Source organism: Pelodiscus sinensis, chromosome 14, assembly GCF_049634645.1.
Source record: "Pelodiscus sinensis isolate JC-2024 chromosome 14, ASM4963464v1, whole genome shotgun sequence".
NCBI lineage: Eukaryota > Metazoa > Chordata > Testudines > Trionychidae > Pelodiscus > Pelodiscus sinensis.
In genome coordinates this window covers 29,317,752-29,334,834 of record NC_134724.1, presented here as the reverse complement: position 1 = coordinate 29,334,834, position 17,083 = coordinate 29,317,752, and the positions used below count along the sequence as shown (strand labels likewise).

The 17,083-nt window shown below is 45.5% G+C and overlaps 1 protein-coding gene across 1 annotated transcript in view; it reads right to left on the bottom strand.

The window, feature by feature from the left end:
* Positions 1–5,611: 5,611 nt before the first annotated feature.
* The window catches only part of MYZAP (myocardial zonula adherens protein), a 105,483-nt gene continuing 94,011 nt past the window's right edge, over positions 5,612–17,083 (bottom strand). The window contains exons 13-15 of the mRNA XM_075897324.1: positions 9,602–10,324; positions 7,860–8,082; positions 5,612–6,274 (exon numbers count right to left, since the gene is read on the bottom strand). Of these exons, the coding sequence (XP_075753439.1) occupies positions 6,134–6,274; positions 7,860–8,082; positions 9,602–10,324 (1,087 nt within the window). The 3' untranslated portion in view covers positions 5,612–6,133. The remainder of the gene's footprint in view (positions 6,275–7,859; positions 8,083–9,601; positions 10,325–17,083) is intronic.

Sequence of the window (17,083 nt, the reverse complement as noted above, 5' to 3'; positions counted from 1 at the left end):
TAAGATGAATAATATGAAACCAGGGGCTGAGCACTTATAGCTAATAGACAACATGAGTCAGTAAAAAAATATTATTTCACATAATGAGGATTTTGGGAATCCATATATTTATCTTCTTCCTTAAGTGGGGGGGAAACAGCTGAAGACAGAGGCATTTCACACATAATTAGGAATGGATCTGGTGGATCTTTAACTCCAGAAAACAACTGCATCAAGAAGCTCTCCTGAGACATTTAAGAAGCTATAGAACTTTCATAGCAACCAGGAGGCAACAGAGCATTCCTATTCTGAGATTTGAAAGCGGCCACATTCATCTTGCGCACAGTCATGAAGCCTTTCCTAAACACAAATGCAAATATGAATAATATCACTAACTTGCAGGCTAACAGCTTTCTTGGAAAGCTCATTTATGCTCTTTTTCCCCTTGGAGATCAGCTGGCTTCTTTGGCCAGTGTTAGTTAAGAAAAGTGTATTACAATTTTTTAAAAACAATTATGTTGGCAAGGAAATATCATCAAGCCCAAAGTAGGGATGGAAAATCCCATGTAATCAGTTAACTGGGCACTGGTTAGCCATTACCTGATAAGCATCACCAGGCACCAGTTAACCATTCACATCCCTAGTTCAAAATATATTGATTCAAATAAAAAGTAACACTGATATAGGATTGTTTTTCAAACATTTTTGCATCAGTTGATACTTGTATCTTGGGAGCATTCAGGGGCTCCAATCAGGATCAGAATCTTATTGTACTAGGTGCTGTACAAATACATGAAGACACACAGTAAAAGTTTCAAAAGTGGCAAAGTGACTTTAGTGTCCAAGATCAACCCAAATTAGGATCCCAAATCACTTCAGCACTTTCAAAAATTATATCCCAGTCCGTATGACCAGGAATTTACAATCCAAAACAAGTAACAATTGCAGGCCAGGGTCAGGGATAAAATATCACTGACGTTTTAGGAAAAAATATCATAAATAAAGTATCAGTTGTCATCTGCCCCTCAGTCTGTCTCTCTCATCTCATAACAGAGGAGGTACTACAACAGGGCTACTCAACTTTGGAAGCCCCAGGGGCCACAATGATACTCACAGCACATACCAAGGGCTGCAACTTAAGTGTGGTTGCATACACATGTAAATATATACGCAAATACATGAAAATAGCTTCTTTCACACCGACAGCCATGAATACAAAGATTAAGGCAAGACAACACAACATGCAGACCCCATTTAAGTCAGTTCAGCTGATATTAATAAAATGCAATATTTACCCAATATCCACCCGTATGTCAACACTTTTAATAAGCAATGACAGTCCAGGAATTTGATTACTAAAAAGCATATCAACAGAAGACCATTATATTTACTTTTTTGTTTGGGCTCCCACCCCCGGGCCACGTGTTGAACCCCACGTAAACCCAAACCACGCCGTAGGCCGCAAATAAATGGGCCACGTATTGAGTAGCTCTGTACTAGAGCTTTCCACGGCTGCCACAGTGCCCCTGGCTGTTGCCGGTCTTTTGTAGTTTTGCCGCCAGTCCTGAAGAACAGAGCTTTATGCAGCTGACATACTTCCCCAGCAGATGCATGCTGTCTGTACAGGGACTCTGAACATCAAGCTTTAGCAGGCATAGCTCTCCCTTACTCAGGCCTTTCACACTGCACTTTCAGGGAGGACTCAGCAATGTATTATGAAAAAAAAAAAATCACCAAAATCATAAATCCAAGTAACATTGCCATGGGATTGTGTATTTCCTGCCATAGAATTTGAACTTGTGTCACAGACTAGATAGGCCCTGGGATGTAATGTAGCAATGGGAGGAGACAGTAGATCTGAAGTTCAAATATTGGTGTAGCAGATATTACAGACTGAACCTCTGAAAACCAGTACTCTCTGGTTCGACAACATCCATGATCTGGCAGGACCATGAATGCTCCTGGACCAGAGAGCCCGGGAATCTAACAGTAGGAGAGGCCAGAGAATCCCAGTAGTCCACGACAGTGCGGGGCTAAGGGCCGAAGAAGCCTGACTGCCCGCAGCAGCGCGGAGCTGGGGGCTGGAGAATTCTGAAAGCCAGCAGCAGCATGAGGCCAGAGAACCCCAGAAACCCATGGCAGCATAGGGCCAGCAGCAGCAGGGTAGACTCCCCAGCTGGGGAGGAGGTAGAGGGGCCCCGAGGCAGGGTGCTGGCTGGCTTGGGTCAGTGGCAGGGGATACCTCCCCTCATCTGGAAAATTCTCTCATTTGGGACCAATCAGGTCCCGATGTTGCCGGACCAGGGAGATCCAACCTGTATTTTGTAACTAGCACTAGTCTAATCCTATCACTATTGGGCAGTCTTAAGTAAAGGGTACAACATCACCTCCACGAAGATTTCTTTTAGAACACATTTTTATGCTAGACAGCAAAATAAAAGTAGAAACAAATCTTTCTATGAAGAGAGAGCAAGAGTGCCAGAAAAAGTATACAAAGTGTCTTATCATAGAATACTAGGATTGAAAGGTACCTTGAGAGGTCATTGAGTCCAGTCCCCTGCCAGGACCAAATACTGTCTAAACCATCCCTGATAGACATTTATCTAACCTACTCTTAAATATCTCCAGAGATGGGGATTCCACAACCTCCTTGGGCAATTTATTCCAGTGTTTGACTACCCTGACAGTTAGGAACTTTTTCCTAATGTCCAACCTAAACCTCCCTTGCTGCAGCTTAAGTCCATTGCTTCTTGTTCTATCCAAGATGAACAAGTTTTCTCCCTCCTCATGACACCCATTTAGATACCTGAAAACAGCTATCATGTCCCCCCCTCAGTCTTCTCTTTTCTAAACTAAACAAACCCAGTTCTTTCAGCCTTCCTTCACAGGTCATGTTCTCTAGACCTTTAATCATTCTTGTTGCTCTTCTCTGGACCCTCTCCAATTTCTCCACATCCTTCTTGAAATGTGGTGCCCAGAACTGGACACAATACTCCAACTGAGGCCTAACCATTCTTCCCATAGCAAGAATGACTTCTTGTGTCTTGCTCACAACACACCTGTTAATGAATCCCAGAATCATGTTTGCTTTTTTTGCAACAGCATCACACTGCTGACTCATATTCAGCTTGTGGTCCACTATGACCCCTAGATCCCTTTCTGCCGTACTCCTTCCTAGGAGTGTGAAACTGATTGTTCCTTCCTAAGTGGAGCACTTTGCATTTGTCTTTATTAAACTTCATCCTGTTTACCTCAGACCATTTCTCCAATTTGTCCAGATCATTTTGAATTATGACCCTATCCTCCAAAGCAATCTAAAGTGTTCATCTTTAGATTAAAGCTTGTCTGTGAATTGCAACTATTTAAGCCTGTTTCAAATACACCATTATATTGGACACCTTGGTCTAGTAACTATATTATTGCCATCTGCATACACACACAGTGAAGAAATACAAATATCTAAATTAAACACTATGGACTTCAGTGACCTTAGTGAGGATGTATTGCTCTGATTTCACTTAGTGAGGACCTAGTCAATACCATCAAATTTAAAAAGTAAGCTGGAGAGCTATTGCTTTATACAAATTCCTTAACTTCTCATAGCAAGAAACAACTCTTACCATGTACTGGTATTTCAGTTCTCCTGGTAGATTTACCTAACCCACCTTGACTTTTTGGGACAAAGTGTCTTTTATTGAACCAACTTCTGTTGGTGGGAGTCACAAGCTTTTGATCTTATACAGAGCCCTTTTTCAGGGCTGGGAAATGCGCTCAGTGTCACAGCTGAACATAAGGGGGAACAGATTATTAAACTGTTGTAACAAGCCAAAAATCCAGTGCTTCTGTTCAGTCCATGATTGTTGGTAACTAGTGAAGTTACCCATTTAAGATCCTAGACTTGCTATTTGAAGGTGTAGAGCAGGTTTCCTTTGAGGATGAGAACAGATGTAGAGCAATTGTGTTATGGTTCAACACTTTCACAAGTGACCATTCTACATCTGGCCGCTCAGACTCAAAGAAGGAATCTGCAGGGAAGAAAGGCTGGTCATGGGGTTTTAGCCAGACACACACCCCAACACAAGAGCAGGAGCTGAGGAAGTGGTTGTTGAGGTAAGCCAGGCTAGGAGTTGCCAGAAGACCTTGTGATAGGAGACAGAGGAACAAGAGAGTCAAAGGTGGAGAAGAGTGAAACATGGAGAGAATCATCCACATCAACAAAAGAAAGGGATGAGAGGGCATGGAGGAAAGGGCTGAGAGCAGACAAGAAGTCATTAAAGCTGATGGACTGGATATCACAGAAAGGCCAAGACAGAGGGCATGATGGGGGAGCTGATGGGTGATGCTGAGACCAGATGATAGTCATGGGTAGAGAGGAGTGTGAATCAACAATAGAGAGATCAAAGCAAAAGCACTGCTAGTAGAAGACCTAGGCAAGTCAACAGCTTTTTTGGTGAGCGAGATAATTTAACCAGGGCTGTCCAGTACACTAAAGACATGAAGGTGAAGAAACTGCCAGCTGAGATGTCAAATGAGTCATCAACTTGGAAGCTGAAGTCACTACATAGAGATAACAGGAGTAAAATTAAATCAGAAAGCTGAAGAGGAATTGGGTGAAAGATAGATGACAGCAACACAGAGTGGAGAGGGAAGAGTCAGAAGCAATGCTATTCAAAAGAGAGATAGTGGCAAGTAGCAGGAAGTTAGAAAAGAAACCCAGCACCCTCATTAAGGCAATACCTTGATTTAGGGCAAGAAGCTAGACACAGGCCAGGCCCCTCTGACTATGTCTGCATGCAACTGTGCAGTGTGATTCCCATTGCTGAGAGACCTGTGCTAGCTTAGCTCAAGCAAGTGGACCAAAACTAGCAGTGTGGATGTTATGGCATGCTATGAAAGTTTTAGATATAATCAGATATTTCATTATTCCAAAATATACAGAACAACTATTTTCATTATATCCTGCAAGCCAAGGCCCTTTTCTCTTTTTCCCCTAATACAGCAACACCATTTCAGAATTATCCTTTGAGAAATAATCTTCCTTGCTAGGATTTAGCTTATTATTTATATTTGGAAGCTAGAAAGAAATCTGATGTCCAGATATTTAAAAGACACAAGGCTTGAGGCTTCAAAAATGTTCATCTGTACACAAAATGGGTAGTTGGTATGATTTGCACATAGTGTTTTTATTGCACTTATCAAAAGACCCTTAAGTTTCCAAATGTAGTCTGCTTTAAATGACTGACACCATAGTATAATTAATGCCAGCAAATGAACAAAAGTCTTTTTTACCTGCCGTGGCTCGAGTTTGCTTACAACAGCTAATGCTATCGCCAATAGCTAAGTCAGCAGCAGGGAAGTGCATTCCTTGTGCTGCACAGGAATATCAGAATCATGATGTTAGCAAGGAAAATAAAGAATTTTCTATTATGTTTTATCTGAGCTGTATTTCTTTGCAATTAAGAAAAGCTTTTCACTGGTGCTCTCCACCTTCAATCTTCAGCTGAAACATAGACAATGTTACTGTGTTTGAGAGATATTTGATCAATGGTTGGCTCATTTACCTTACTGAAAAATACCCAGGACTTCTGAAACTAGAGAAAGGATCTGTTCTATTAGTTTCAACAGACAATAATATTTCAAAAGTTTAATCAATGTACAAAAATAATACAGGAAAACAAAACACCAAGAAAAAAAATAGTCTTCAAATTAATTAGATCTCTAGATTTGCTTAACAAGCATCACCATAACTGGACAGAAAATGTCCTGGAGTTCTTGCTTATTCACTATAGGTTTTCAGGTGGAAAAATATATTTCTTTTATGTTTTGTCCTCCAACTATACCATCTTCTTGTAGACTCTGCCACTGCTTACTACAGTATGTTGAACAGCCCTTAGCTGTATATAGAGGTATATAAAGCCCAATGAGCAATTTTTGAGGCACTGAGAACTTTCTCTGCCTATGAAAATCAGGCCCCAAACAACATCATTTGTACTTGAAGTATTAATCCCTTCCAAGAATTGCAATGCCACATCTCCACTACCAAAACCAGCACTCTACAAGGCCAAGAACCCTGATTATTGAATCCTAGTTATTTTTAAAAGGATAGTTCAAGACATCAGCTGCATTGTCTATTGACTGATATTTTCCTTTGAGCTCAGTCTTCCAGTGAATGGTAGTTTTCCTCGTCCCCCATTTCTCTGTATTTCATCGAGGCTTCTCCCTCAGGTTCATATCTGACCATTTTAATATTCAAAGTTTCTGCTAGTTTGTGCGCGGCAAGTTTGGCTTGCATTTCCTAAAAACAAAACACACACAGGAAAGAGAGAGAAGTTAAACTAGAATGTGCTATTTCATTCTGGAAGTCAAAAATCTACTAGCTGAAAAATGGAAACATTACAGAGTAACTTGCATGTTCATATTAACAGTCTCGTCCCAGCAATTCATGGTATCTCCTAGAAACAGGAAGACATTTCCTTACATTTATAAGTTCTTTCATTTTACTGCTAGAGCAGCAGCTTCTTCATGTTGCAGTACTTATAGGCCACCTTCTTTCACTTAGGCCACATCTCTACCTAGGCTAGATCTTGCTCATCAGAGTCATCACATGACTGAGAAACAAAACTCCTATGCTCCAAATCCAGTCTGACAAAGATTATAGCCTTTGTCAACTCCTGTAATTTCTCCAGTTACAGCTTCCCCCTCTATAAAAAGGGGAAATAACATTTACCTTACTCTCAGGAATGCTGAGATTAATTAGCACAGCATTGGGCAGCCTGCGGCCCGCATGGGGCCCAGGGGGCTCCACCTGTAGCCTGCAGACCCCCTGACTGCTCCCCTCCCCCATGTTCCTCTTGCACATTGGGGCACCAGAGCCCCACATCTCCTTCTCCGTCCCTCCCTCCCTGCCATCACTTTTAGAGGAGCCGTGAATTGCCTTATTCATACTCCATACTTTGTTCCCAATCTTCCCCCTCCCTCCCAGAGCTGGAACAACATGAATCAGCTGTTTGCAACTTTCCAGCTCTTACAGGGAGGGAGAGGAGCAGGGACACAGCATGAATCAGGTGATTTATGTGCTCCAAAAATGCTGAGAGGGAGGAGGAGAGCAGGTAAATGCGGGGCTCATGTGCCAAGGTGCACGAGGGGTCATGGGGCCACAGATGAAACTTGAATGGGCCTCAGGCTGCTGTGGTCCACTAAGGTGGAGGAGGGCCACTCAGGCAGCTCATCTACCATTCCTGATTTCCCATCCTGAATTAGGAAGTGCTTGTAAAATACTGAGCAGCACCACACTAAAATTAAACAGCCCAACATCAACAAGTTTTTATAACTTGTCCAGTTTTAAACATTACTAGTGTGTCATCACATGGAATTCAATGCCAAAATCCAGTGCCACAAGAGAGCTCTGTTCAAAATGAAACTTCTTTAACATCTGACAACTACAAAAAACTTGGTTATTACCAGTCACAGTGTGAAGAAAAATAACTGTAATTATTTGCATACATTTCAAAAACATAACATTGGATACTTCTTTTGCCTTCATTAGCATGAAAGGGACATCCAGCATATAGTAGTAACTAGTATGCTTGTTAAAAGAACATACCTTTTGAGTGCAAAGCACAGAGGTGACAAGGGACACAACAATGAACTGATCATTACTAGATGCAAAGAATAATGCTAAATTTTATTCACTGCTTGAGAAACTTATCTAAAGAATTTATTTGAAAACACCACTCACAAATCAAATAGAAATATTAATCTGATCTCATAAAGAGACTGGAAATCTCAACTAACATGTTTAGTTTTTATACTGTGGCTTTCTAAAATGGTCCCAGATATACAATACATTTTCCAGATCAAACAGTAATACTGATTTATACCTCATAAATTTCTTTTTGCCGTGTCTGAATTGCTATTGATTCTTCTATGGATAACAACTGAGCAGGTGCATAATGAAATGGTGGCAGCCGCGCTGCTGTGATGTCATCCAGATGTTTCTTATCTCTAATACGGCTTTCTTTCTTAGAAATTGAAGACCCAGGTCTCCTAGGTGAATGACTAGGTGAGGAACCATGCGATGACCCACTCCACTCAGCTGGCAATCTAAAAGGGATCAAATGTAAAGTTGCAACCCATATTGCCATGTGAATGTAATACACAGAAATGACTATGTTTACAATTAAAAACGGATATAGAAAGACTAATACAGAAAGTATAAATCAGGTCACATTTTAATGTACCACATAAGTGAAAATAAACAGAATTTTCATAGTGCTTTTTCATGTGCAAAGGTAATTAATTTCTAAGGGAAAAAAAAAAAAAAAAAAAAAAAAAAACTTATAAGGAAGGACATTTTACCAAGGAGGAAAAATTCATGGACTACCTACTTCAATTAACCTCTCTGGGAATGGAGACATTCATTTTCTCAGAGAAAATCCTCAAGCACATTTAGGGTTACCAGATGGCTTTCAAAAAAATACTGGACACACATGATCTCAGAACGGGGGGAGGAGGGAAGCACGGCTGGCCAGGAGGGGGTTGGGCGGAGCGAGGCTGGCTGGGGGGAACCAGCTGGCAGGAAGCAGGGATGGCCGGGGGTAGGTTGGGGGGAGCGGGGCTGGCATGGGGAGATTGGAGGACTGACCGGCGGGGAGCAGGGCTGGCCGGGAGGGGGTCGGGAGGAGAGGGGCTAGCTGGGGGAAATCAGGGAAAGGAACCAGCCAGCAGGAAGCAGGGCTGGCCAAAAGGGGATTGGGGGGGAAGCAGGACTGTCCAGGGGGAACCAGCCGGCGGGGAGCGGGGCTGGCCCGGGGGCATGCAGATCCCAGGTTGCTGCCCGTCTCATGCACAGTCCTGGCGGGGCGCACGGGCGAGTCCAGCCCCAGGGATTCCATCATGCCCCAGCCCTGCCCCCCTCCTCTCTACTGTGTAGCTGCGTGAGCATGTCTATCAGCCAGGCAGTACGCAGTATGCAACTACATACCAATACTCGTGATAACAATAAATAACAATAAAAGTTACTTAATTAGAAAATACCAGACATTTATATGTCGGGTATTTTCTCAATTTGTTTCCCACACAGAGAGCTCAAATATGGGACTGTCCGGTTCAAAACCGGATACCTGGCAACCCTAAGCACATTGAAGGATCATGCCCTATTTAAGTAGAACCACTCTCTACACACAGGTTTCCAACACTAACCATAAAAGAGCAATTTGGATCACATGCTACCCAAACACTTGCAGTGACACCTTCCTGCCTTCTTTTGTGAATATTTAAGATTTTTAATCAATGGAGGCCTGGGGGGAAATGAACTAGTTATTTCAAGCAGCTTGTAATCTTTTAATACTTTAAATATATTTTATTGTGATCTGCAGCTACAATAGGTTCATCTTTTCAATTACATGAAGGGGTTGTGATGATGCTCCATCATACATATCAATTGTTTCTAGTGTAGTGCCTCGTAAAAGTACAAAACTCTATCATATCACCAACCCTTAGCAAATATTCTTTCTGGGAAAAAAATCTCTACCAGAAGCTATACTTCTAGTTCAGTTTCTCTGCTTATTTTGTGTCCATAAAACAGCAATGGATAGAAGCATCTATATTCTACAATACTTACGCATTTGTTTTAAATTTATTTTTAGCTCTTGGGTTCTTAGCTCTTGATTCTAGAACTTCAATATAATGCGGCTTTTTTGGTGTCATGGTGGAAAGGCTTTCAAAGGGATTATCCTTAAATTTAGGAGTGTTCTGTTCTTTTTCTGACTTTCCTTTGCTGTTATTCTCATCTCCAACTGCAACTCTTTTGAAGGCTTCAACCAGCATGTCATCACTGTTGCCTGAATCATCCTCAGCACTTTCTGCTTCACCCAGAGAATTATACTTAGGTATCGGTTGATCAATTTTCATCAGGCTGGTTGTGGATGAAAGTAAACTGGATTCACTTTCATGAGTTTTTGCATGGTCTTGTATCATACTCTCTGATTGATCATGTTTTTTATGGCCCTTTGCAGAAGCCTTATGTGTGTGTCTTTTCTTGGTACATTCAGCTTCCTTGTCTTGCAAAACAGTGTTAGAAGTTTTTGTAGCAGAGTAAACATTTATATTAGTAGCAGAGTTTTCATAAATAGATAAAACTTTATTTGTTGATTTGTCCTCACTCAGGGGTACTCTTTGGTTGTTTGTATTAATCTCCTCTTGTTTTGCCTGAAACTCCAGTCTAACAACAGACAACAGTTCAGTTGTCCTCCTTAATTCTTCTTCTTCTGCTATGGCACGCTTCAGCTTTTCAACAAAATCGGCGATCTTTTTACCTTTATCTGGAAGTCTACAAATAAACGTCCTAAAATAAGAAAGAAAGAGTTACATGACAGACCTTTGGCTTTAGTTCTGATATTCACATATGTAATACCAAATAGTTAAAGTTAATAGTTTCATGAAAATACTAAAACATTGTGTAAGACATTCTGAAAATATACGATTCTAAAATCTGCATTAATGCATGACATTTGTAGTTTTATAAATTAATGACTCCATCAGAAAAAAAGTAATCATTTTGCTAAACCAGTAAAGATTATTTTGAGCTGAAATAATGGCACGGCAAATATTTTCAGTGATTTCATTTAAAGAACACAAAACTGGGAGGGGAAAATACAAGATTGATGTGAACTGTGCTATGATTATTGAAGATATTTATCAACTGACTTGGAACTATGATCATTATGTAGAACTGGAGTATACTTCTTTAAACTTGTCTTGACAGTCTTATTGGGAATAACAATGGTCCTGTTGCATTTTAGAGACTTACAAAAATATATAGTTCGTTAGTCTCTAAGATGCTACAGGACCATTATTGTTTTTAACGTTTTTTTTTAGTTACAGACTAATGCAGCTACCCCTAAGACTTTTGTTGTGAATAGTCTTCCCAACTCTATTATGCTACCAAAGCTATCTGTAGCAAATTAATCAGAGAAGTTTTCAACCTAGAAATAGATGCAATTCTGACACAACTGAGTAGAATTCACAATCAGTAAATTGCATCTAAGGAAGTTTTACTGATTTTATGGAAAATACTACAAGTAAAGTATCAGTATGTAGTACTTTTAGGCATTAGGGATGTAAAATCCCATTTAATTGTTTAAACAGTTAAACATCTTTTAACCAGTTAACTTGTTAAGGGATGAGGTGTGTGAGGTTGGGGTTGGCCCATCCACTGCTGGTCTGGAGCAGCCTCCTGCCCCCACCACAGACAGGGGCTGCATCTTACAGGCCAGAGCAGCCCTGTCAGCAGTAGGCCCTCCTGTTAAGTGTGAGGCTTACCAGTTTGCTGGTTAAACATTCACATCCTTATTATGCAGAGTTGACACTAGAATAGATTTGCTGGTAAAGCTACACCAACAAACCCTCCTAGTGTATACACAACTTGCAATGGCAAAAATCTGTTTTTGCCACTATTATTTATATGCCATATGAGCAAAAGCACTTCTATATCTTCACAAGGAATTTTACTGGTATAGAAATATCACATAAAACCTAACAAAAACAAGGAAAAAAAAACCAATGCTCTGACCAACATAGCAAAAGATTTTAGTGTACTGGTCTCAAAGAATAAGGCTAAAATTGCACATTTGTGCAGGATGCATGCGTGTTCTAGTTCTTCCTCTCTCTCACTTTTTCGCCTATCTTCACTGAAAGAAATGTGTCTCTATAACTAAGTTAGCTATTTCACTGTAAATTTTAGAGGGGGGCAGGCATTGGTGTTTTACCTCAGTGTACCTTGTTGTGATCAGGCATAGCTCCGCTAACTGGGGATTACTTCAACTAGCTGAGGTCTAAAATTATTTGTGTCTTGTCTCCACTACAATTTTGCGTCAAACTAGCTATATTGATGTGAAGCAAGACACATCTTTTACAACAAAGATAAAGTCTAAGTTTTAGGCAACACCTTCTTACATTCCCACCCCCATAAATTGTTTCCCTCCCCATTTCAGTATTTATTCATTAACTGTCTCTCTCACACACAGTCTTTTTATTAAAATAAGACTAGAAAGCCTCTTTAAAGACTGAACTTATTTCTGTAGGTGACATATGTCATAATTGTAAATCATTAAAGTCCTGACCCTGTAAACATGAGAGGTGGTTTTACTAATGTGAGGAGCTGCACATGTGAACACCATCTGTTGGTTCAGAAAGAAACTTTCCCCCAGGTCAAATGGGTAGTGACAATTTTTTTCACCTTCATACAGTGTGTGGGAACAGGTTACTTGCCAGGATTATCGGGGTCTACCTATCATTCCCCTGCCAATGCAAGGTCTTTGAACATTGCTGCACCTCAGTCCCTCCTATTTTCTGCCTGTACCACCTAACAACATAGCTTCCCGTGGACAGTAATACTTTGGTCATTGGGTTTAGCATGTGGGCACTGGATGATGTTGGTGACCTGTGACTGGGCCATCCCTTCTGGCACTGAATTCTGATTGACTGATCCTGTACTGCTTGGACTACCAAATCCTTCTTCTCCCTGTCACTGCACTCTGCGTCACAAAAACACTGTGAGGCAGCCCCTTCGATAAGCTCTTGGGCCTGTTCTGCCCACTGAGTCAGATCAGTGACTTGGTTGTTAACCCTCTCACAATGACTCAGCTCCTGTCACCATGATATCAACCATCCAAAGTGACACGTACCTGGTGTAAGCTGTAGAAGGTTGTGACTGGGAAAGGGGGCGGGAGAAGAGGAGCAGGAGGCAGGACAGCTGTGTGTCTGCATGACTGGCATCGGGAATGACAGCACTGTCTTGGCACTGGGGTAGCAGTGAGAGTATGGGGGGGTGGCGAGGGCAGGAGACAGGCAGCGCTGTGAAGCGTGGACGATGACAACAGAGCGCTGGGGATGCTGGCGGTGGCTGAGGGCAGGAAGCAGACAGCTCGTCGGGGGGGGCGTAGACGGGGATAACAGCGCGGCATTGGGTGGGGGGCGCAAGGTGCGCGGGGGCAGCAGTGACGCCGGATACCTCCCTCCGCCGCGCGGGCGGGCAGGGACAGGCTGAGCCCAGCCCGGGGGCGCTCTCCCAGGGTCTCGCTCCCCCGGCCCCCACCCCTCGCTCACCGAGCGGCCAGCAGCCTCTCCTGGCGCCTCAGCATCTCCCGCAGCTCTTGCAGGCTCCGGCCCCGCAACTCCCCGCCTTCCCCGGGCGGCGCTGACATGCTGCCGGCCGGCTGCGACGGGTCACGTGCCCCTGTATCGGGCTCCCCAGCGCCGGCTCCGCCAGCAGCTTCCGCTGCCTCCTGGAGGCCGCCATGTTACCGGAAGGGACGGCACTGCCGAGGAGTCAGTTTTTGTTGAAACGCGGTTGCGCGAGCTGCGGAAGATACCGCCCGTTCCCGGGGCATTCCCATTGTTGCCCGGCCCCTCGCTAGAGCCCGTTCTTCCAGTAAGAGCGCGCATCTAGCTCCTGCCAGTTGGGCCCCACGACCCTGGCGTCTTCAGTCCCTCCGCTCCACGCGCATCAGCCCGTGCCCTGCCGGGTCACTCCCACCCCAACCTCTATATCGCCCCGCCCCGCCCTTCTGCCTCAGCTCTATAAAGCCCCGCCCCGCCCTTCTGCCTCAGCTCTATAAAGCCCCGCCCTTTTGCCTCAGCTCTACATAGTCCGCAGCCTTGTGCTCCTGCTTTGTAGTCCCAGCCTCTATATGGCCCTAGTCTCCCCGCTGCGTCCTTCCACGCCAGACCCCACTTTCTCACCCCTCCAATCCCAAACACAGCCCCCAGCTCTACGCCCTCCTCCATTCCCCTATGTGTCACACGCATCCGCTCTCCATAAAGTCTCTGTCTGCTGCACCCCCAGGCAATAGACTTCCTTCAGGCCCTCCACATAAGTACCAGGCTCTTGCCAGTGCCAGCATTAAACCCTTCCCCAAACCCTGATCACTTCCCCTCTACCACTGCTGCACCACATATGCACATGTAGAGCCACCGGACGCTGGTCATCAGGTGGTATGGAACAAGGGTGCCATTTAGTAGCCCCCCCGAAGTTTGAACCCCTGGGCTGTGTCTAGACTGACAAGTTTTTCTGCAAAATCATCTGCTTTTGCGGAAAAACTTGCCAGCTGTCTACACTGGCCGCTTGAATTTCCAGAACAGCACTGACGATCTCATGTAAGATTGTCAGTGCTTTTCCGGAAATACTATGCTGCTCCTGTACGGGCAAAAGTCTTTTTCCGACTTTTGCGCAAAAGGGCCAATGTAGACAGCACAGTACTGTTTTCCGCAAAAAAGCCCCGATCGCGAAAATGGCGATCAGGGCTTTTTTGCGGAAAACCGCGTCTAGATTGGCCACGGACGCTTTTCCGCAAAAAGTGCTTTTGCGGAAAAGCATCCTGCCAATCTAGACGTGCTTTTCCGAAAATGCTTTTAATGGAAAACTTTTCCATTAAAAGCATTTTCGGAAAATCATGCCAGTGTAGACGTAGCCCTGGAGTTTATACTTGAGGGCTACTTAAAGCAGCATGCCCTGGCTCCACAGGCAGTTCTTTAATGCAACAGTTTAACGTGCTTGCAATTTTGCCATTGGGGCAGAGACTTTGTTATAAAAAGAGGGAGGCAAGTAATTAAGAATAACAAAAGACTAGTCATTCAAGTAATTGAAGGATCCTTAGATCATCACAAAAACATTGTCAGGTACTCCACTTAAAAGATGGGGTGGTGGGAAGAGAATGTGGGTTTTGCTGCTGGGATTTACATTTAGACCAGTATTGTTAAATTTATAAAAAGGCGGTAAATAGGGAGACGGCAAAATTTGCAGATACTGTGGAACAGTGGTCCCCAGCATGGTGCCCGTGGGCGCCATGGCGCCCGCCGGGACATTTCTGTGTGCCCGCCTAGCGCTGCCCCCAGAGCTTGGCGCATGCATGGCCCCGCCCAGGGCCAGCTCTAGGCACCAGCAAACCAAGCATGTGCTTGGGGCGGCACATTTTCAGGGGCGGCATTCCGGCCAGTCTTACAGCCCAATGAGGGCCTACCTGTGGCTGCCCAAGACAATGGGCGAGGCGGCGGAGGGGAGTGTGGCAGGGAAGGCACTGGGCAGCAGGGAGACAAAGGAGGGAAGGGAGACAGGAGCGGGGCCATGCAGCAGGATGCCGGAGCCCAGCCACCCCCTCCTCCTGCAGCCTCCCCCCCGCCCCTCAGCCCCACCCAGCGGCTGCGCTAGGCGACGACTGAAGTTCGCAGGGTGCCCAATGCAGCTACCGCCGCCCTGAGTAGCGGGGGCCCAGCAGGGGGCTGCAAGCCAGCATGGGGGCGCCACCTCCGCACTCCACACATGCCCAGCCCTGCCTGGGCATGAAGCGGCCGAGCATCTGTGGAGCGGCAGCTGGCGGGGAGAGGCGACCGGGCCGGGGCTGGCATGGAGGCAGGTGCAGTGTGCTCTGCTAGCCACTGCCAGTGTCCTAGGGGGCGCCATGATGGGCAGCCCGGCCAGGAGGCGGGCGAGTGTTGAGCCCCGCCGCATGTGAGCTGAGCCCTTGGGAGGATCGGGTGCGCCCCGCACCTAATCCACCCCGATGGCGAACGCTAGTGAGCTCAGCAGCAGGCAGAGGCGAGCAGCTGTGCCCCATGGTCTGAGTTGCCTGCCTCCATCCCCACTCGCACTGCTGCCGCACCACTTGTTGTTGTTGATTTCAGCCCCTCCCTCCATCTATCCCCTTCCCTCCGGCCTCTTGTCTAATCAGTGCCAGGGGAGCTCAGGAGACCCTCCGCCTGCTGCACGAGGAGCTTGGACCCTTGCGCAGGCAGCGCCCCATCCAGTGCTCTGCCTCGCTCCTGCTCCCAGGTGTTTGTCCGGGGCTGCCAGCCAGCTGCACTACCGCGCTGGCCCCTCCGCACTTCCGCAGCACCCCCGGGAGCCGCTGGCTGCTGAGTCTCTTGCAGTGACTGCAAGTGAGCCCTGTCCTGCCCTGTCCTGGCGGCTCCTCTCTCCTCTTTCACATCGTGGAAAGGTGTGTACAGCTGCAGAGAAAGGGAAGTAGGGGGACCCGTGACACTTTCACCCTTCTCCCAGGGCGCTCTGACATTTCCGCGTGTGCTGTGCGGAGGGGACACAAGGATTTGGTGGGAAGAGGAAAAGGAGACGGAATTCAGTCAGTGGTGGGAGAGGGGAGCAGACTGGGTCTGGTCGGGATTGGGTTTGGCTGGGAGGGAAGAGGGTACAGGGTGGATCAGGTGGGGGAGAGAAGAGGGGTGGACTGGGTCCAGTCACTGAGGGGTCGGCTTTGCCTGGGAGGGGAGAGAAGGTGGAAATTGGAAGGTGGAAATTGGGTTCCGCGAGTGCATGGGGTGGGAGAGGGGGGAGTCAGGATGTGCGTGGACGGGGATGTGTATGGAGGGGAGGGGTTTGTAGGCTGGGTTTGGCTGGAGAGAGTGGTGGGAGTCAAAGCCAAAGGGGCACTTTCCTCCTCAGTGCCTGTCCTGGGGAGGCGGCCAAAAAAATGTTTTGCTTGGGGCAGCAAAAAACCTAGAGCCAGCCCTGGTCCCACCCCCGGGCGTATGGCACATGTGCAGCCCCTCCCCCGGATGGCCCCGCCCCTGGGTGGCCCAGCAGCCCCGCGTGGCGCCCACCACCCAAAAAGGTTGTGGACCACTGCTGTAGAATTACTCAAAATAGTTAAGTCCAAAGCTGACTGAAAAGAGTTACAAAGGGCTCTCACAAAACTGGGTGATTGTGCAACACAAGGGCAGATGGAATTCAGTGTTGATATATGCAAAGTAATATATAATTCTAACTATGCATACAAAAATGATGGAGTATAAACTAGCTATTATCACTTAAGGAGCTTCAGGGGGTAACCAAGTTAGTCTGTTACAGAAAAAAACAGCAAGCAAATGGTCTGATAGCACTTTATAGACTAACATGGTATCATGACCTTTCATGAGCACAGCCCACTTCTTCAGATGACCGGAGTTATGATTAGAAGATAAGGAAACTCAAAATAAATAGGAGAAGGAAAGAGGGGGGAGAAAGATATTGTTGCCCACCCCCCTACCTCTATGCATAAAGTATCAGGAGAAATACCTGATACTTTATGCATAGAGGTAGGGGGTGGGTGAC